Source organism: Ornithorhynchus anatinus, chromosome X1 (assembly GCF_004115215.2).
Source record: "Ornithorhynchus anatinus isolate Pmale09 chromosome X1, mOrnAna1.pri.v4, whole genome shotgun sequence".
NCBI classification, from domain to species: Eukaryota; Metazoa; Chordata; class Mammalia; order Monotremata; family Ornithorhynchidae; genus Ornithorhynchus; species Ornithorhynchus anatinus.
In genome coordinates, this window is record NC_041749.1 from 13,091,323 (window position 1) to 13,112,926 (window position 21,604).

The window sequence follows — 21,604 nt, forward strand, 5'->3', positions numbered from 1 at the left end:
CGGTGGGCAAGTCACTTCTCTGTGCCTCAGTTCCCTCATCTGTAAAATGGGGATGAAGACTGTGAGCCCCACGTGGGACAACCTGATTCCCCTATGTCTACCCCAGCGCTTAGAACAGTGCTCGGCACGTAGTAAGTGCTTAACAAATACCATCATTATAATAGGACACCTGGATTGGCATGTTTTTTCCAAATCTATAATGCATCCAATTGCATTGTGGAGCCACTGTAACACCACTGACATAGATTAAAAGCTCCTACATCCAAACCCCACCTATCTGGAAAGCCTTAAAGGGACATATCACCCAGGTGTAAGGGAGCTGACTTTGAATGGTCCCAAATCCCCTGCAGCAGTGATGTCAGAGCAATAGAAACAGTGAGGCATTTTGAAGCCCCTGTGCCTCCTATAGAAAAAGCAGTTTTCTCTAGCACTAATGCAGCAAGGTTACTGGCTGGTTATCAGAAGTACTTGTTTGTGAATCAGGAGCTTCTAAGCCATCAGAGATCTTTCTGCTGAAAAAGTCACCCCAGGGAAAGCTTCAGGTAGGAGTCTGAAAGAGGAAACTAGAAAACAGCGTTCCTACAACCGGGCTTTTCATTGGGCCTCCTTCCTCTCTTCTCACAATGATATTTTCCACCCACGGTTCCCATGGTGACTCCTAACTCTGTGTCATTTAACGGGGCCCAGAGGCTGTCTGCATTATTCAGGTAGCCAAACTGCCCTTGACTCCTGAGTTTTGAATCATTAATAATTAATAATAATTACGGTATTTGTTAAGCTTGGTACTGTGTGCCAAGCACTGTCTAAGCACTGGGGTAGATACAAGTTAAACAAGTTGGACACAGTCCCTGTCCCACATGAAGCTCACACTCTTAATCCCCATTTTACAGATGAGGTAACTGGGGCACAGAAAAGGTAAGTGACTTGTTTGAGGTCACACAGCAGACACGAGGTGGAGCCGGGATTAGAATCCAGGTCCTTCTGTCTCCCAGGCCCGTGCTCTATCCACTAAGCCACGCTGCTGAGTTCTTGCTGTGGCATCTGTGTCTTGCAAGTCCAGAGACCTTTATTGATGAAGTCAGAGTAGTCTGCACACTCCTTTTTGGCAGGGAATAGTCACTTGCTTCTTCTGTCCTTCCATTCATTCATTCAAGCTTACTGTGTGCAGAACACTGAGATAAGCGATTCAGAGAGCACAGTGCAAGAATAAACAGACACATTCCCTGCCCACAATGAGTTTACAATGAAGAGGGAGGGACACTGATTGGGAATATAAATAAGTGACTAAAGTATTAATACCTATTAACTTATTAATACTTATTAAGGGTTAATACAGAGCATTACACCCAATGTGTGCTTCATGCTACTACTAGTCCTGGGAATAGCAGTATCAGTGTATACTAGGAAGGAAACAGATGCCGTATTCTCTCCATTTAGCAGATGATAAAAGTGAGGTGTAAATAGTCAGTGTGATTTAGCTGCACTCTCACAATAAGTATGTGGACAGTCAAAAATGAGGCTGGATTCCATACTTTGAGCTCACCTCCCAGGGGTTTTCAGGCACTCTAGAACTGTCCAACTTCCTCCTGTGGTTTTCGTGTTTTAGGTGGCCCTCATTTCAGGCTGTGACAGGGGTAGGACCCCGCAGCATAAGCAGAAAATGTGCGACATTTCCCTGATCCCCAAGTGACCTCCCCAAGAAGCCACTCTGGACTCCTCCCAAGCAATAGCCATCTGGCATTGGCTGAACCCTGCAACTTTAAGGAATTTCCATGGCTGCTGCTAAGCACGGCGTTCTCACGGCCCTGTCTCTTACCTGCCAACTTTGTGCTTTGATTCAGATCCAGTGTACCCATTTAACAATACTGCCGGCTGCTATGCCAATGGTCAGATCCGAGCGCATGGTGACCGCTGGAGGGAAGATGACTGCACTTTTTGCCAGTGTAGCAATGGAGAACCCCATTGTGTCGCCACGGCCTGCGGACAGAGCTGCCTGAACCCCGTTAAAGTGCCTGGCGAATGCTGTCCAGTGTGTGAAGGTAAACCATGCGTCTCACCCACCCTCCCCACACTCCCTATACAACGCGCGGCCTAGAAGCTTTTCCCAGCAGGTGAGTCTAGGCTGTAACCTCACAGTTGTCAGGGAAATTGTGTGTATTTACTGTGATATTGTACTCTCCTAAGCGCTTAGTACAGTGCTCTGCGCACAGTAAGCACTCAGTAAATATGATCAAATGAATGAATCAATGAGTATATATGTACTTTTCATTCTTCCACTGTGGAATTATTTTTCCCTCTTGGATTAGCAGCATGGCTTAGAGGAACGAAAGTGATTCTCAGAATCCGAGGGCCTGGGTTCTAATCCTGGCTTTGCCACCTGCCTGCTGTGTGACCTTGGGCAACTCACCTAACTTCTCCGTGCCTCAATTTCCTCATCTGTAAATGAGGAAATGGGAATTCGATAGCTGTTCATTCATTCTTTCCCTCATATTTACCATGTGCAGAGCACTGTACTAAGTGCTTGGGAGAGTACAGTACAACAGTAAACAGACATATTCCCTGCCTACAACATCTTGTCAAGATGGGCAGCCTATTGTAAATACATATCAAATCCATATTATCTAATATGTACAAAGAAAAGACAGAACCAAAAAAAGATATAAAAGTATGCAGCCTGGTCCTTCTTGCATAGGTTTGATTAGCTTCCAGGAGCTTCCAGCAGACTTCTGACATCCAACTGAACAGCCCAGTCCCTGTGTGGAGAAGACTCAATACCTACCTGAATCTTTGTAACGCACACTGGAAATGTCAGTACCCTCTGAGGGGGCTTTGCAGCTAAACAGCTTAAATTTCACACTAAACATTGAGAAGCAGCGTGGCCTAGTGGCTAGTGCCTGGGCCTGGAAATCAGAAGGACCTGGGTGCTAATCCTGGCTCCACCACTTGTCTGCTATGTGATTGTAGGCAAGTCACTTCGTCCCCTTGATTGTACTTGCTATTCTTCTCTGGACCCTCCTTGGTTTCTCTAAATATTCATAAATTGGCAGAACCAAAACCAGATTCATATTTTCATCAGGATCTGATCTTACAGAGTGGAGACATAGATTTATACCCAGTTTTCCTGATCTGGCTGCATGCTTAATAATGTGCATTTTGGATGGACATATTCTTCCAAAATTGAATAGGCCACAGCTCTCACCCTCCTAAAATGCCACCTCCTCCAACAAGCCTTCCCCACTTAATTTCCCAACACCCTAAGCTGAAAAAACCCATCAACCTCACTCTTGAATTTATAAACATATTTATGTCCATCCTAAGCACTCTTGTATATTTATTCAGTAATGGGTTCAACTATTTATTTTGACTATTTAGTTATAAATATTTTTATATCGGTCTCCCCATTAGAGCATAAGTGCTTTGAGGATAGGAATGTGTCACTTTTTCATTCTGTACTTCGCAGGAGCCTAGTACAGTGCACTACATCAGGTAGTATTGGCTATTCATTGAGTACATCAGGTAGGCACTCAATAAATATCTAAAACTACTACTCAGTTCCTTTGGCTGAGGCAGAGGTTGAGCTAGTCCCAAGTCTCTTGGAGATAGCGCAATTCTTAAAGATGCAGCTTTAAAGGGAAATTATCAGGGGGCTTAGTAGGTCTAGAGTATTATTGTTGGGAGGAGAGGCTAGAGATGGTAAGGTTCTGGGGAGAAGACTTAGAAGAGCATAGACCTGTTACTTGACCCGAAGTTCAATTCACAAGTGCATAAGGATATGTAAGCTGGTCCTTAAGTACTCTCTTACCAAGTTGGTGTCAACATTAACTGGGGTGAATAGATTACAGTATTTGACCAGCCAGCTGTCCAACACTTCAAGCTCCGAGATGGATTTAGTCCTTTTTTGGCTTGTGTGTCCTATTTTCTCCTGCTGTTTCCACTTGAAAAGTCAGATTTTCCTGATTTCATTTTATGGCCATCGATGTTTTTATGGTGCTCAAACCTTTCCCCCATATTTCATACCGTCAGTATCAAATCCAGTGTTGTCACCACATATAAATAAGAGGTAGAGAACGAGAAATGGTCTGGAGAAGAGTGTGGAAATGATAAAGGAAATGGAAAATGGGGGCCATGAGAAAAGTAGAAGGAATTAATGTTGGTTAGCCACAACTTTTTATGGGAGAATGTGGATACCCATGGATGATCAAATCTAAAGAAAATGATTTAGAGAAGCAGCATGATCTAATGTAAAGAGCATAGGCCTGGAAGTCAGAAGACCTGAGTACTATTCTGGGCTCTGCTACATGTCTTTTGTGTGCCCTAGGGCAAATCACTTAACTTCTCTGTACCTCAGTTTCCTCAACTGTGAAATGGGGATTAAGACTGTGAGTATGTGTGTGATAAGGACTACATCCAATCTGATTAACTTGTATCTATCTCAGCACTTAGTATAGTGCCTGTTACATAGTAAACATTTAACAAAGAACAAAAAAGCTGAAATTATAGCAGGAGAGATATTGCCCGATTTATAAGTTTGATTATTAGGGTGAAAGAAATACTAAATGTTTTCACCCAAAGAAGTTATAAAGTCCCTGCCAATTCTGAGATTCTGATTATTTGTAATATTTCACATTCAAACTGTCCTTGTGTCAAATCATTATTGTTCTGAGATGCCCTGTTTGGTGATTCGATGAGAACTATAACTTGAAGTTTTCCACGGGGATTTTGTGAAATGATCTGAAACGGGAATTCAGGATGTGGTTGACTTCAGCGATTATTGACGTGGACTGGCTACCAACTTAAAATTACCTTTCTGGACTTGGTAATTGTTTGGCACAATTATTGGCCTTTTGGTTCTAAGAGTCATTTATCAGCAAAAGGAGTCTCCCTTGAAGTCTTCAAACTACTATAAAGTTAATTACCAGTCACATTAGTTGCTCTCTGCTGGATTTCATTAGCTAGGAATAGCATGGATTCAGTAGATGAAGCTTTACTTCAGTTCTGCTGCTATAGTGGGCAGGTGGCTTTTATTCTATTAAGGCTATTTCACATACATGAAAGAAGAGTCATAGTTGATGATCCCACAGAGCAAGGCCAAGAGCTATTTAGAGCAGGCATTATCTAATTCGGGATTGATTTTCAGAAACCTGTGAAATGATCATGTAACAGAAAACCTTGAAGAGTTCTGGGTTCTTAGTCGAGAAATAAAAAGGTGTCTTTACCTCTATTACAGTTGTTGCATAAGATCTATTGAGAGCTTTAATCCAGTGATAGTTTGTAATTAAGCATTTCTGCTTCCCAACTTCACCCCAGCCTTTTCTCATCTGCTCTCCTTTTGTTAAGCCTGTCTGAGATCAGAAGGGAATTCTGAGCACGTCTGGGAGCAGACTGTAAAATGAAGTGGGAGCTTCTAACAGTGTGGCCTAGTGGAAAGAACACAGGTCAGGCAGTCAGAAGACGGGTTCTAGTCCCAGCTCTGCCACTTGCTGGCTGTGTGACTTTTGGTCCCGTCACTTAAGTTCTCTGTGCCTCGGTTTTCTCACCTGGTAAAATGGGGATTAAAATATCTATTCCCTCTACCCCCACTTTAGGCTGTGAGCCCCATGTGGGTCAGGAATTGTGTCCAAACTGACTGTCACATAGTTTTTAAAATGCCATCATTACTATGTATTTTAGTCAGTGTTCATTCCTTCATTCAATTGTATTTATTGAGCACTTACTTTGTGCAGAGCACTGTATTAAGTACTTGGGTAGTATAGTTTAGCAACAAATAGAGACAATCCCTGCCCACAACAGGCTCACAGTCTAGAAGGGGGGAGACAGACATTGAAACAAGTAAACAGGCAAGAGTAGCATTATTATAAATAAATAGAATTATAGATACGTACACATCATTAATAAAAAATAAATAGAATTATAAATCTTTACATATATACACAAGTGCTGTGGGGCAGGGAGGGGGTAGAGCAAATGGAGCAAGTTGGGGTGAAAAGGGGGGCTTAGTCTGGGGAGGCCTCCTGGAGGAGGTGAGCTTTCAGTTGGGCTATGGAGTAGTTCCCCAACTGCTCACATGGCCAGGGTTTTGCCATTGTGCATTTCCTAAAACGTTATGAGTTTGTGTTTCTGCAATGCTTCCATTTTCCCAGACTAAGCCCTCCTCTCTCCTTCTCCCACTCCCTTCTGCATCGCCCTGACTTGCTCCCTTCATTCATCCTCCCTCTCAGCCACATAGCACATATCTGGTATTTATTTATATTGATGTCTGTCTCCCCCTCTAAACTGTGAGCTCCTTGTGGGCAGGGAATGTGTGTTGTTGTATTCTCCCACATGCTTAGTATAGTGCTTTGCACACAGTAAGTGCTCAGTAAATATGATTGAAGGAAGAAATGGATGAATGACATGATTAGATCAGTCTTCGAGGCATCGTAACCTGTCAAAGGGAATGACACAGTTTAAAAGGAGATTTTCTTCAAGCTGGCCAAAAAAAGTCCATACCAGGCACTTGTTTAGGGAGTAGCTATTGGGTACGAGAAATGGTATGTTTCCAGTGCAGCTCAGAGTGTTTCCTCGATGATTAGTCTTGAACTAATCAGCTACTGTTTGTGTGAAGAAGAGTAGGACATGGGTCACAGTGCTCCAAAGAGGAACAGAAGTGTCCTGAATTTATCATTATTCCTACCCCATTGAGGGATCAAAAACAGCACTCGAACCTAATGCAACACTACTCCCAAGCACCTCCAAGTTCTGAGGGAAAGCATCATATTATGCAGTATTCATGGTAGATTTAAGACTCAGGAAGGCACTTGGTTTAAAGGAGACTTAGTTCCATATTTCCAATTTTAGAGATGGATATTAAAACACTAAGCAGTATTTTTCTTGTCTAAATAAGGCTATGCAGTAAGTGATGAACTCATAGCAAAGGACCAAATATAACAAATGCTAAACTCAGGTCTCTGATCCTGGTTATCAGTCGGTGTCACCAAATTAATTTTTTTCCTTATTACCTGAAGTAACGGGGGATAGCATACCCTAGAGAATATAAGGATGTAAAGGATGTGAAGTATAAGGATGCAAAAATAGCACATTTCAGTTCTTTGGTGTTAACATTGTAGATCTAAAGCTTCGGAGTCTATGCGGAACTATTTTCTGTAATTGACTTTAATCCCGACAAGACCCTGTGGCAATCGTTTGTTAAGAATAATGTTTCCTATTCAGCAGACCCCCAAACCGAGCCTTCAGGCTGTATGGTTGACTAGAGAGGATAAAGCCTTTGGTGAGGAAACCTGGATGTTACTTCTAGTTAGTTGCCCTTCATGGCTCTCCCAAAGTTTATTGTCACCAGTGTATCACAGCTCAAAATAATGCAGATAAAGGGGATCATCCTAATTTGTTCCTATCTTCACTGCTTCCAAGCCTATGGCTGCCACATCGATTTCCTCAGGACTGACCTGAGACCGATGGTAAAACTTGCTTAAGACCATTCTCCCACTTTTTGTATAAACTTAAAATTAGGGACACCCGATGCTGATTGCAAGCTGAATGGAGTGAAAATATTTCATTTTCTTCTTTCTTTGGGTATCCCTGCTCCATCCTAATAAGGGAATTATGTTTCTAAGCCTCATGATTTCCCAACTAAGGACAGCAAATTTCCCCAATGAATGAATCTCAAAAGTTCAAACTTGGGGCTGTTAATTTTCATTTAATCAACAGGGGAAGGAGAGGGGGGAGGAGGGAAGGTCAGTGGTGGAGGGAAGAACAGAGTCTGGAATGCCAACTATGTGAATAAAAAATATTTAGTCACTCTTGAAATGATAGGAATGTTTTTCCAACAAGCTTAAATAAACACATGCTCTATGGGGGAAGTGTTTAACTTTTTTGGACATGAGACAGCTCTCAGGCAACCGAACAGAAGTTAATAAAGGTTAAGAGGCACACCCTTCAGGAAAGACAGAGATTCCTTGTTAGATGAGATAATACATAGGAAAGGAGAGGGACAGAGAGAGAGAGCCTGTGTGCATTTTAAAAGAAGAAAATTTTCTCTTATACAAATTGCAGGGACATTGGTCTAAATTACAAAAATCAACCCTGTTCATGACTCATGTCAACTCCATCAGAAAACCACTGGAGTTGACAGTGTTCAGCCAGAGTTCCTTCCTATTGGCAAGGTTTGAGAGAGATGTTCAGTACCAAAATGCAGGTATTCCACTCTGCCCATGCTAAAGGGCTCTTCTCTTCTACATCCTCCTTCAGAGATACAGAAAGATAACCTTTATTTAAGGTATGTGATCATGATTCTCACTTAATTTGTTGGTGTTCATTTTCCCAATGTATAATCAACTGATTTTTTAAAAAAATTATTACTAGGACCCAAGGACTTAAGTACCATAGTATCAGAACTTGCTCTAATGACCCTAGATGAAGTTTGAGAATGGATGGGACAGCTAGGAATTTCTCTGGTTCCTATGTGATTCACTCATGACAGCAAACTTGCGTGGGGTTATCATGGTAATCCCAGAGTGTGGAACTTGGTTTGGGACAATATGAATGAGCTCAGAGTGTAAAATCACCATTCAACCAAATGTTCCTTGGCTTCCACTTTCCTATCTCTGCCCCACCAAACTGTCAGCCACAGGCCCAGAGCTTGGTAACAGAGGTAGGAGGAAGAGGAGAGAGGAGGCAAAAAGGTTGAATTCGCCCACTTGCTTCCCCTCGTGAAAAGACACAGAGAAGTAAATACTCCCCACAACTTTTCAAGTGCCCAGGAGCAATCCAGATCAGTAGGAAAGTTCTCCCTCCCTGAGAAGCAACCTAAAGAAGGAGCTGTGTTGATTTTTTTTTTGCCTGGCTGGAGGATTTCCCCGTCAGCTGAGGGAAAGTTACTATGCACTCTTAGAATATAAAGTCCTTATCAGGTATCATATCACTCGGGAAAGATCACCGCAGTTTGGATATCTATACACTATTGAAACTAGCCTCACTGATGAAAGACATCTCCCAGGCACTGGCCTCTTTTGACCTTTGTCAGGAAGATCCAGCTTTGGAACCGGGCATTGAGGAGGTCCTGACTTTGCCCTCAGCAAGTCAATTGTTTCAAAACCTTTAGAGCCACCCAGCAGAGTAGGTTAATAAGATAAATGCTGACTAAACACTGAAATACTCTATGAAGACAACTTCTTTTCTAAATCTCCCCACCCACTTTCTCCATCCCTTCTCTGGAATGTGCCTTTTTCCAGTCCTTTGCTCATCATCTAAACTCTTGTGCATATAAGAATGTTTTTACATCCTCCTTCGCACTTGTGTATACATCTACTCAATTATTTATTCTGACCCCTTGAATTGTAAATATTTTTATGTTTGCTAACCTCTTTAGAATATAAGCTCCTTGCAGCAAGGATGTTTCACTTCCATATTCTGTACTTCCCAAGCACCTAGAATGCAGCACAGGGCACCAAGAAAGAAGGATTGGCTTTAAAGCATTCAATCAGCTGACCCCATCCTCCCTTACCTCACAAATCTCCTATTACAGCCCAGTCCGCACACTCTGCTCCTCTAACACCAGCTTACTCTCCTCTATCTCGCCACCGACCTCTTTCCCACATCCTCCCCCTAGTCTGGAACTCCCTCCCTCTCCATATATGCCAAACCACCATTCTCTCCACCTTCAAAGCATTACTAAGGTCACATCTCCTCTGAGAGGCCATCCCTGATTATGCCCTCTTTTTTCCGGTTCCTTCTCCCTTCTGCATCATATTTGCACTTCAATCTGTGACCTTTGGATACTTGATATTCGTCCCACTCCCAACTCCACAGCACTTACATTCATATCTTTAAATTGTATATTATAAATTACTTATTTATTCAAATTAATATCTAGACTATAAGCTCATTATAGTCAGGGAACATGACTACTGATTCTCTTGTACTCTCCCAAGCACTTAGTACAGAGCTCTGCATATAGTAAGCACTCAATAAACACGATTGAACTCAGTGTGATGGTATTACTAATAACTTGCATCATACTCTTGATAGAACAACTCCAAGATATTATTGCTTCTGATTGGTCTCACTTATGAATTGATTTGATTTAGACAAGCACTAACAGCTTTAATGCATAATAAATTGCAAATGGAATGCAGCATAAGAACAAAGCGAAAAGATGAGAGGACATAATTCTTCATTTGTCGACTTCAGTTGGTTTAGAACTATCCTATGAAATTAACGTATACTAAAGGAATGCAGAATAGCTCGTAAAGGGCTTTTATAATTACCTAATTATCATCAATAATGTGATTTTTCTAGACGGGATATAATTAGTTAGGGAGGCCCTAAAACTCAGAAGGAAAAATATCAATCATGAATAAATAGAGTGGGAAATGATTGTATATGAATACAACATATGAGATTCAGCAGTTGGGAACATTCTTACACCTTCATTTTCAAAGTGAATTCTAAAGATTCTTCCCCAAAATGGCTAATTGCCAAAATTATGATGATGGAGACACTCAAAGGAGAAAGGAACAACCAGAAGTGTTACGGCTACAAAAATTTGAAAACTCTAACTGCGTCATTTTGGTTTCCATGACTTAAGAGACTTAAAATAGAAAAGTCCCTTCCGTCGGTCCGTCCCCTCCCACCCCCTGGGAATTCCTTCTGACAAGTAATTTTTACAGGATTGCACTGTCACTCCATTCATAGACAGAGATGTCCTGTATTTGGCTTAATGTGGGAAAATTCCATCTCCTCTCCCTTACCCTGACAAAAATAGCTGCAGAAGTAGAGATCTTGCGGTGCAAATAGTTTCTTGCCTAGGTATCAACTAGCCTAGATTCAGTCCTGTGGTAGCAGGACAAGTATGGATGTGTCCCCTACAGCTAATTAAGCTGTCGCCTCCATTTCAACCTCACCCAGGTTTATCATCAGAGGTTTTATGGCTTCTACATAGACTAAACTTTTCAGCTTCCTAGAGGTTTGATGCCTGTAGCCGTGGGGTTGAAGGTAGGAGTTTTAGCCAAGTTGTGCAGGCCTCATTTCCAGGGACGGAATGAGTCTGAAGAGGGAACATAACTATTCAAGTGTCTTTCTTACCACTCAGAATGGTGCTTTGAGATCCACAATCAAAAGATCCTGTAGAAATGTAAGAGCCAACCAAGGGGAGCTCCTCTTCGGAATACTTGGATTTTGCCATGATCCTTCTTCTAAAACTTATAAAGGGCTCTGATTTTCTTGGGGTTGTTCAAGGGTTCCTGAAAAACTGGATTAGAGGATAAATTTTTCAGTAGCAATGATCTAGGTAGCTTAAAGCCCAGTTACTCCAACAGTTGGCTCTTCGAGGTCATGAGGATAAGCCACAAGTTGTCGATATGACACCCTTGAAACAATTTTACTGTAAAGAACAATCCCACTAATAAAAGGATAAACTTAAAATGATCATAAAACCCTGGTAGTTCAGTTGTGCTCCTCTGCTTTTAAACATTCTTTATTGTGACTAGATAGAAAAGAATGTTGTTCTCCCAACTAATTGGGACCAAGGGTCATTTGGAAAATCAGAAGTTCAGTTAACCAAGCTTGTCGACTCACCCACCGTCTGACAGACTTGGAGCACAGCCTAACTTTCCTCCCTCATCGAAGGGAGAAGGCTCAGTCAGCTTGAGGCCTTCTTGGCATCCTGCACCGACTCCCAAGCAAGAAAAGAAGAAAAGTGCCTCAGGTGATGGGGATGAGCCAAACTGAACCTTCTCCCCCCACCTTTTGTGTTCAGGGGACTAGTAGGGAAGACTTGTCCTCCCCCATTTCTTTCTTGGATGACAGGTTTGGAGCACTGTCTTGCCAAAGCCACCAAAAGAGAAGCCCCTGGTGGCAAAGACCCTACATCCCAATTTGTGGGTAGAAGAGGACTGGACCCCATTTACGAGCAATCTTCAAACTAAAAATAAGAGGAGCATCATGGTTTAGTGGAAAGAACATAGGCCTGGGAGCCTGAGGGCCTAGGTTTGAATACCAGCTCCACAACTTGCCTATTGGTTGACCTTGGCCAATTCACTTTTTTTAATAGTATCCCTTCAGCACTAACTTTGTTCCAGGCACTGTACTAAGTGCTGGGGTACCCACAAGTTAATCCCTATTTTATATATGAGGTAACTGAGGCACAGAGAAGTTAAGTGACTTTCCCAAGGTCACACAGCAGACCAGTTGCAGGGACAGGTTTAGAACCCAGGTCCATCTGATGCCCAGGACTGAGCTCTATCCACTAGGCCATGCTGCTTCTCCTAACTTCTCTGTGTCTCAGTTTCCTCATCCATAAAATGGAAATTCAATACCTGCTCTCTCTCCTACCTTGACTGTGAACCCCAGGTTAGACAGAGGGGCTGTACCTCATCTGATTATACAGTATCTACCCCAGTACTCAGAACAGTGCTTGACATATGGTAAGCCCTTTAAAAACAATACCATAATTGTTACAATTATTAGGAGACTAACTTTAGGGTGAACAAATGATAAAGATCTATCATTCCATAGGGTACTATAGGACAAGGTTAAAATGACCTGAATGCCACTCCATGTGAGTGTAAAAGTCTTGAAGACAAGAGGCTCTTTTAGACTAAGCTGCATAAGATTGTCAAGCTCTTGTTTCTACAGAGAAGGGGTCTAGAGACTAATAAATGGGTTTTATCTATTAGCAATTTTTAGCCCACTAGTGATAGGATACTGCGGTAGTGCCCCATCTCTTTTAAGGAAGTGAAACTTTATTTCTTATGGCTGTCACAGCATCCCCAGACCTTCTTCAAGCTGTAAGATAAGAAATTATTTGAAACTTGACCATATCAAACAAGACTTCAGAAGTCCCAGAAAATTCTCAGGCAAAGTAACTCTCTGTTAAAACTTTCCCAGAAATGGATCACTCTCTCAGCCAGTCTGGAAAGACTGCAGGATTAAGTAGAAAATATATTTTTAATTCTAGCACAGGAAAAGGATCACAAGCTATTTTCCTTTGGAATTTATTATTTATAGTTAGTTGCTCTCAGTTTCATCATCACTACACTTATTTTCTCTAAAGTCAACAAATTGTCTCTGGTCACAACAGAGAGCAGTATAGTTTGAGAGTTGTTTTTTGAAGTTCATGCCATTGCAGTCATATTTTTACTTCCAGTTCCTGAATCAATAACATTTGTCCTGGCTAGTAAGTGAATAACTAAATTTAAATTCCACCACCCCAGGTAATGTTCCAACTACCACCCCATAGACCTTGTAAATATTCAGGTCTCCTTGGCCGTGTACATACACACACACATATATATATATATTCATATAGTTTACATATATATACATATATATACATATATGTATATATATGTTACCTACTCATTTTGCTTTACATTTTTCCAGAAGCAGCATGGTCTGGTGGATAGAGCACAGACCTGGGACTCAGACTGACCAGGGTTCTAATTCCTGCTCCACTACCTGTCTGCTGTGTGATCTAGGCAAAGTCACTTAATTTCTCTGTGCCTCAGTTACCTCATCTGTAAAAAGGGGATTGAGAGTGTAAGCCCCATGTGGGACAAGGACTGTGTCCAATCTGATTAACTTATATCTAACCCAGTGCCAAATACAGTGCCCGGCACATAGTAAGTGCTTAACAAATACCATAAAATATTAATAATAATTTTGTGAATTTGTCATTTCAAGCCAGATAAAAACTGTCAATACCAATTTGGCTGAGGAGAGGCTTAAAAATGAAAGCAGTCTAAGGCAGAAGTTTTCAGTCAGGGATGCCCCTGGGAATATCTCAGATATCATAGCAGAGAGTAGAGAAGAACATCCATTAGAAGATGATGGTACAGACGAAACAACACCACCAGCAGCAACAGCTCTTAATGCTACTGAACGACTCCTTGCTGAAATCCCTGACCAGCTGAGGACACAGGGAGTCCAGTAAGAATTGGAGCGACACTTTTCCAGGCAGACACTTCTCACCTGCTGCTCAGAAAACTGCTCAGAAGCTGCTGCCACCACACCTAATTTCCTGAGTTTGTGTCTTTCCCAGCGGCACAGCAAGAAATAGCCCTCCACCCCTCAAGCACAAAGTCCGCAGCGCTGCCAATGACGGCAGCGAGAGAGCAGCTGCTCCTCTCAGCTGTGCCTGTTAGTGGGAGGAGAAGGAAGAGCAGAATTTACAACCAATAACAGCAACAGTATGGAAAAGTGCAAGGTGAAATAAGTAGCGTACATAAGTTCATTCCTCCCCAAGACCAAATGCCGGATGTTCACAAGGACTAAGGGATGGTAGTCGTGGTGTTTGTTAAGCACTTACTTTGTGCCAGACACTGTAATAAGCACTGGGGGGGATTCAAGCAATTGGGGTAAAAGTATAACCTGAGGTGGTGGGATTTAAATGGGGAAAGCTTCCTTGAGGAGATGGGATTTTAGGAGTGCCTTGAAGATGGAGAGCTGTGGTCTGCCAGATCTGAAGAGGAAGAATTCCCCTTCCAGTTCGAGAAGGAGCATAAACAAAGGATTATCCTATCTACCCCCTCCTTGTTATTTCCCTCTTGGACCCTCTATCTCCGGAGTGAACCTCTGTGGTTTATCCTTATATGAAAGCTTCACCATATCCCTTTGATCTCCTTGTTGCCTTTCTCTGTATCTTCCACCGTTTTATCATGTCCTTCCCAAGGTGATAAAAATGGTACCCAGTCTTCCAGGTGTGGACATTCCATGGTTTTATACAGTCAAAAATGTTGGATTTTTTATCCCCTGAATACTTAAGACTGTGAAGATGAAAGAATGCAAATAAGGCATTTAAGCTCCCCAAAAGGAAGGAAGCATATTTGGAAAGAAGAAAACATATGCATTTATATGTTTTTATTTGCACTTTTAGAGGTATGTTTTGAGCAAGTAGATTGAGTGACTCAGATGGCTCATTGCCATCACTAACTCATTCACTCACCTCCTGTTCCTCTCCTATCTGTGCATGTGCACATAAATAATTGTGTAATACTTTCCAGAGGATTGCTCAACCTCTTGCCTGGTTTCAGAAACAGCTCTGTCATGTGACAACTTTCAGATATCAAGTTTATACATATGAGATCAAAATCTCCCTATGCCGACCCTTTCAAATAATAAGCATTAATTGAAACACTTCCTAAGTTTAGGACCCTTAAAACGTGTAGCCCATGAAATCCTGCTAGGTGGTAAGTTTCATGAAAGTAGAGACTGTGTTTACTGATTTTCTGGAGGATGGAGCTTTTGAGTGTTCTCTCTGGTTTTTTGTGTATCTGGTAATTTTGCAACTATCACATCATCGGGCATCTGATTTAAATGTCAAAAATTCTAGACTCTTTTATCCATTTTGTCCCTAGAGAAGAAACGATGACTGTAGTGAATAATAATACCTTGCTTTTTGTATAAAGCTTTTGTTCCCAAAGCACTCTTACATTAACTTATCTCATTTTTGCCCTCATAACCAATCTGTGAGGTAGTAGAAAGGCAGGTATTATTATTCCCATTTTGCAGTTAAGGAAACCAAGATACAAAGAAGTTAAATGACTCGTCCACGGTAACATAGCAGGCTGATGGCAGAACTCCAACTCAAAACCGTGTCCTCTGGCTGCTCGACCGATAGTCTTCCCCTAGACCATTCTGCCTCCCCTAAGTGGAGTATTTCAGATGATCAGTACTATTTGCCCTATTTTTTTGTCCTAGCCTTCTTGGGGCAGGGTGTGGGTAGCAGTGTGTTCTCAAAGTCAAGCCTCCAGTATTTTCTGGAAGATTATCAGTATTGCCATGAGCCAGATATTTGGAATCCCTTGGAGAGATCAGTGACCCAAGTTTAGAAGGTGCCTTTCCAGTCATCATGACCAGGGAAGAAGGGGTGCATCCAGTTTTTTTTACCACTTAGATGTGAGTTTTTAGTCTCTTAAACCCAAACCACTTAATCCCCTACTTCACAAATGGGAGTTTATCAGTGTTCCACGTTGACAGGTGACTAAGCAAGTTGACATCTGCCGTGGTGTTGTCTTTACTTTTCTTGTAATCTTGCAGCTGTAAGCTGACTGTAAGCTCATTGTAAGCAGGTAACGTGTCTGTTTATTGCTTTATCATTCTTAAAACAACACTTAGTTCAGTGGCCCGCACTCAGTAATTGCTCAATAAATATGATTGACTGACCTAGCCAGAGAGAGCTGTTACGTTATTGTTAATTCCACCTGAGTATTTTCTACAGAAGGACGTGTGATGGAATTGGATAAAAGGGCAGAAGTACTAACTGCAGTTGTTACCAGAGGTGAGGTAACTTGTTCATATAGTGAGCTACTCTGGTCTTACACACCTTGTTGAGGAGTGCCTAGGGAAATTACATTAGAATCTCTAGCCTGTAAACTGATTGTGGGCAGGAACATGCCTGTACAATACAATATACTCTCCCAAGCACTTAGTACAGTGCTCTGCACATAGTAATAAATTCCATTGATGATGAAGCTAGTACCATATACACGCCAGTCTGTTATATCTCAGGCTTCTGAACACCCTTTTCTCCTCTAGACTGTAAGCTCGTTGTGAGTAAGGATTGTGTCTGTTATACTATACTCTCCCTAGTGCTTAGTACAGAGCTCTGCTCACAGTAAGTGCCCAATAAAAATGGTTGACTGACTCGAACATGGAGGTTGTGACCTTGCAGAACCTCATATTTAGAAAAACCTGTGTTGTACTCCTTGTGTTCGATGGTCTGCTCATGTAGCAGTCCAACCATTATTATTCCATGGAGGCAGTGGGAAATAGTTCTATACTGGTCCATACTGGATGTTACTGAGCCATAGGCAAGATCCCTCAAGGAACCAGACCATTGAGCCAGTGGTTTGTTTTGATGGTGATTGAAACAACCCTCCTAAACTACTCTTGCCCATTGCCATGGATGCCATAACTCCATGAAGAGGGAAGCAGAGTGGTCTAGTGGATAGAGCTGAGGCCTGGTAGTCAGAAGGACCTGGGTACTAATCCTGGATCCACTACTTGTCTGATGTGTGATCTTGGGTAAGGCACTTCACTTCTCTGGGCCTCAGTCACCTCATCTGCAAAATGGGCATTAAGACTATGAGCCCCATGTGGGACAGGGACTCTGTCCAATCCGATTTTCTTGTATCCATTCCAGCACTTAATATGGTGCCTGGTACACAGCAAGCACTTAACAACTGTTATTATCTTTATTATTACTAGTTCCCAAAGCTCTTACTTACCCTGTTGTCTTTCGAGATTGTGATACCCTAGTCATGTGAGGAAAATTTTGGAGGTGTCTAGACTGCCCTGGAACAGATCCGTTGTTGAATTGGTTGTTTATTATATTCTTCAATGATGCAGCAGCAGTTGGCTTTGCACTGCCCTTCCCCCTGACTTCTCCCCCCCAAGGCCCCACACATCTTTCCCTTCCCAAAATAGGGCATTTGAATTCTGGATAAATTGACTTGGTTCAGAAATGGGTTAGCTATGACATTTTCTTGCACTATAGATCCAAATTTCATTGTAGATTGAATCTTTCAGCATTTTGTACAGTGTCTGGCACATAGCCCTGCTGACAGCTCACCTCCTCCAAGATGCCTTCCCCCCTTCTCCCTCTGCTCCCCCTCCACCCTCTGCTCCTTCCCCTTCCCCCTTCCCCTCCCTTCAGCACTGTTCTCATTTGTATATATTATTTATTACCCTATTATATTTATATATTATATGTATATATTATTTATTCTCTTAATGTATATCCCCTTGATTCTGTGTATCATGATAATGTTGTCTTGTTTTTGTTTTGTCCTGTTTTGCTTTGCTGTCTTTCTCCCCGGATTAGACCGTGAGCCCATCATTGGGCAGGTATTGTCTCTATCTGTTGCCGAATTGTACATTCCAAGCACTTAACACAGTGCTGTGCACATAGTAAGTGCTCAATAAATACAATTGAATGAATGAATGGTCAGCGCTTAACATGTACCATTATTATTATTATTATTATCTTTCCAGAGCAGTTTACTACTTCCTTGAAAGAAAAGTGTTAGAGATCAGTTTGTCCTTCTTATAGGAGGCATTCGCGGTGAAGGAAGCCTTTTTTAAAGCCTCTAAATAATAAAATGTGAAATTCTAGGGATCCTATTGGAGAAGCTTCCTACTAGGGTAAACCATCCTTACCAGAAAAGTTAATGCATTCCTTAACATGCAAAATTATAACCACCTTACCTGCCTAATCTGCCTTAAGAAGTGCAGTTGCTATGTTAAAATTTCTTCAGTCATTCTCCAAAAACAAAAAATTTGGACCTTTCTTTGTGTTCTCTAAAATAACAAATGAAATTAGTCACGTCTACACATTTTTTGCTGTTGGAAATTTAAATTCACTAAAAATATTCAGTGCCTTTCATTAGCTTCTGATAGTGGAATTTCCTTTTTATGGTATTTGTTAAATGCTTACTATGTATTAAGTGCTGTTCTAAGTGCTGGGGTAGATACAAGTTAGTTAAATTGGACACAGTCCCTGTACCATGTTGGGTTCACAGTCTAAGTAGGAGAGAAAAGGTATTGAATCATCCACCCCGATTAGACTGTAAGCCTGTCAAAGGGCAGGGACTGTCTCTGTTACCAATTTGTACAGTCCAAGCGCTTAGTACAGTGCTCTGCACATAGTAAGCGCTCAATAAATACTATTGAATGAATGAATGCATATTGAATCCTCATTTTACAGTTGAGGAAGCTGACCTGGGTGGTGATCTTCACTCTGCCACTCAGCTGCTAAGTGACCTTGAGCAAGTCACCTAACATCTTTCGGCTTCAGTTCCCTCATCTGCAGAAACGGAGATTCAATACCTGTTTCCTTAGACTGTGAGCCCCATGGAGCACCTGATTATCATGTATCTAACTCAGTGCATCGAACAGTGTTTGGCACATAGCACTTAACAAATACCCCAGTTATTATTACCACAACATAGAAATGAAAATAATCCCAGGACCAGAACTGAGTATCGTGTGCTGGTGAGAGTTACCTATTTGCCCAGTGTTTTAGGAATGTAGAGTAATCTTAGTTGCCAAAAAAAACCCCACATACAGTAATACCTCAAACACAAAACTGGAATCCTCATCTTCCCTCCCAATTCCTCTCCTCTACTGAACATTCTCTGCAGAGTTGACAATATCACCATCCTCCGTTTCTTTGTAACCTCTAACTTTGGCATTATCCTCTCTTTCAACCCCCACTTTCAGTCTTTACCTAAATTCTGTCGATCTTCCTCTGGTCTATTTCCAGAATCCTCCCCTTCCCATCCATCTAAACTGTCACCTCGCCATTCCAGGCACTTTCGCTCCTACACTGCGTCAACCTCCTTGATCATCTGTCTGCCTTTAATCTACTCCTCACTCAGCTGCTCAGATTCATTTTTCTAAAGCATCATTCTATGCTTGTCTTCCCACTCCTCACAAATAAGAATAGTCATTGTGGTATTTGTTAAGTGCTTATAATGGGCTAAGCATTGAAGTCAGTATTTCCATTGATTACTTATTCCTCATATCATCTAACAGAAATTACTGACAATTAGCTTTAAAGAGAAGTGAAGTGACTTGCCCATCATTGCACAGCAAGCAAGTGGCAGACCCAGGATTAGGACCCAAGTCCTCTGACTCCCAGCCCTTGCTCATTCCACTAGACTACACTGCTTCTCATGTATTAAGGCTTCAGTATCTCTAGGAAGAAAGAAAAAAAAATGTCCCATAAGTGAGACTCCATCTGGGAGGAGTCTCTGTGGAAACAGAAACTCTACCAGTTGGCCTGAGAACCTCAGCCCAGATATTTATGTGGGTATCGTATCCTAATAGTACAGGGTCATTTTAATTTTTAACATTGAGGTTGGAAAAGACCAGCTGCAGAATTTTGCATAAAGAAAACAGATGCCATGCCTTGAGCTCACACTTCATCAAACTTGCTGTTCTTCCCTGCCTCTTGCATCGCTCCACCCACACCAGTGAAATGCCCATCAACTCCCTCTCAACACTAACTAACTGTCCCAAAATGTTACTGATACAACTTCTATTTCAAACAAGAGATGAATAAAATGAGGATTTGTTAAAATGGCTTCAAAAGTGTACTCCTGCCTTATTGAAAAAAAAATACTTTTCCTAATTCTGCCTCCTCACTTCACCCAGTCCCAGGGGCTAACAAAGGTGGGAAGTGAGCAAATGGAGAAAGGCCATATTCTCTTGTAGTCTACTCATTTGTAGTCTAATCAGCCTCCACGGCAGCAGGTGACAGTGCTGAAGTAGAAGATGTAAACTAAATAACTTTCATTCCCTCCTGTCCTCCATCTTGTCTTTTCTACCCTAGTTCCCTTCAGTAGCCAGAGAGAGGCTGAAACTAAAATTTCAAAGCCACAGGTAGTCCCTAAGTTAGTTTAGCAGATAGGTTTGCCTTGAAAAAGTGGGGATTTTTTTCTTTGAAGGCCTGAATACTGTGACTTTGGGCATGTGGTATTGACCCCACCCTCACCCCCACAGCCCTTATATACATAATTTACAAATCATATATATTAGTGCCCATCTCCCCCTCTAGACTGTAAGCCTATCCTAGGCAGATAATATGTCTACCAACTCTGTCAGATTATACTCTCCCAAGCCCTTAGCACAGTCCTGTGTACACAGTAAATTCTCAGTAAATACCACTGATTGATTGACTACAGCCTCTCATCAAAGAAGGCATTTTGGAGATGGACTGACCTCTGAGATGGTACACATTTCATTGATTTAATTTTATTTTCTCAGAACCGACGTACATCACGATTGATCCTCCCGCGTGTGAGGCCATTTCCAACTGCACTCTGACTGAAAAGGATTGCATTTACGGTTTCCGACTGGATCACAATGGTTGCCGGATCTGCCAATGCAGAAACCGTGAGTATACAGAGACCGAAATTTTTATGAGCCCCTAACCAGATAGTGCAAAGGCAGGTTTTCACAGTGTTTTCCCATTTATCTCATTTATGACAGCTGGGCAACCCTCGAGACAAAAAATGTTCACTTGAATGCCCCAATGCTTTCTAATGGCCCTTAGTGGTCAGGGAACGTGTTTACCAACTCTGTTGTATTGTGGTCTCCCAAGCTGTTAGTACAGAGCTCCGCACACAGGAAGTGCTCAATAAATACCATTAATTGGTTGATTGATTGATAATGTGGTAAAGGACTTTTGTTCATTTGCCCTAAGCTCTGGGTATTCATTTTTCTGTTGTCAGAAAAATGTGAATTAGGTTACCAAAGAGATAGGTGGGAGGGATCAGAGAATCTAGTCTAGGAGAAAGGTCAGTACCTACAGACTTCCTCTGCTTACGTAGGCGGTGCCGTCAGCATTTTTTTCAATGGCAAAATTATTTCCTGTGACTTAAGACAGTCACCAGGAGCTATGTGACTTGAAACTTAAAACTTCATTCAATTAAACAAATGATGGAAGCCCCATGAACCATGTCAAGTAAGTTATTGGATAAGCATCTTTGATGCTCCCTGGGGGCCCGGGAATGATATACAACCCCTCAAGACCCTAATACGTGTGCCTGAATGAACAGTCAGATCATAACAATCATTAACATTCTAATGCGTTTAGAGTGTGCTA

The 21,604-nt window shown here is 41.8% G+C and overlaps 1 protein-coding gene across 4 annotated transcripts in view; it reads left to right on the plus strand.

The window, feature by feature from the left end:
* CRIM1 (cysteine rich transmembrane BMP regulator 1) overlaps positions 1-21,604 on the plus strand; it is a 209,887-nt gene that overhangs the window by 149,561 nt on the left and 38,722 nt on the right. For all 4 annotated transcript variants that reach the window (XM_029050939.2, XM_029050940.2, XM_029050938.2 and 1 more), the window contains exons 7-8: positions 1,842-2,039; positions 20,764-20,892. In XM_029050939.2, the coding sequence (XP_028906772.1) occupies positions 1,842-2,039; positions 20,764-20,892 (327 nt within the window). The remainder of the gene's footprint in view (positions 1-1,841; positions 2,040-20,763; positions 20,893-21,604) is intronic.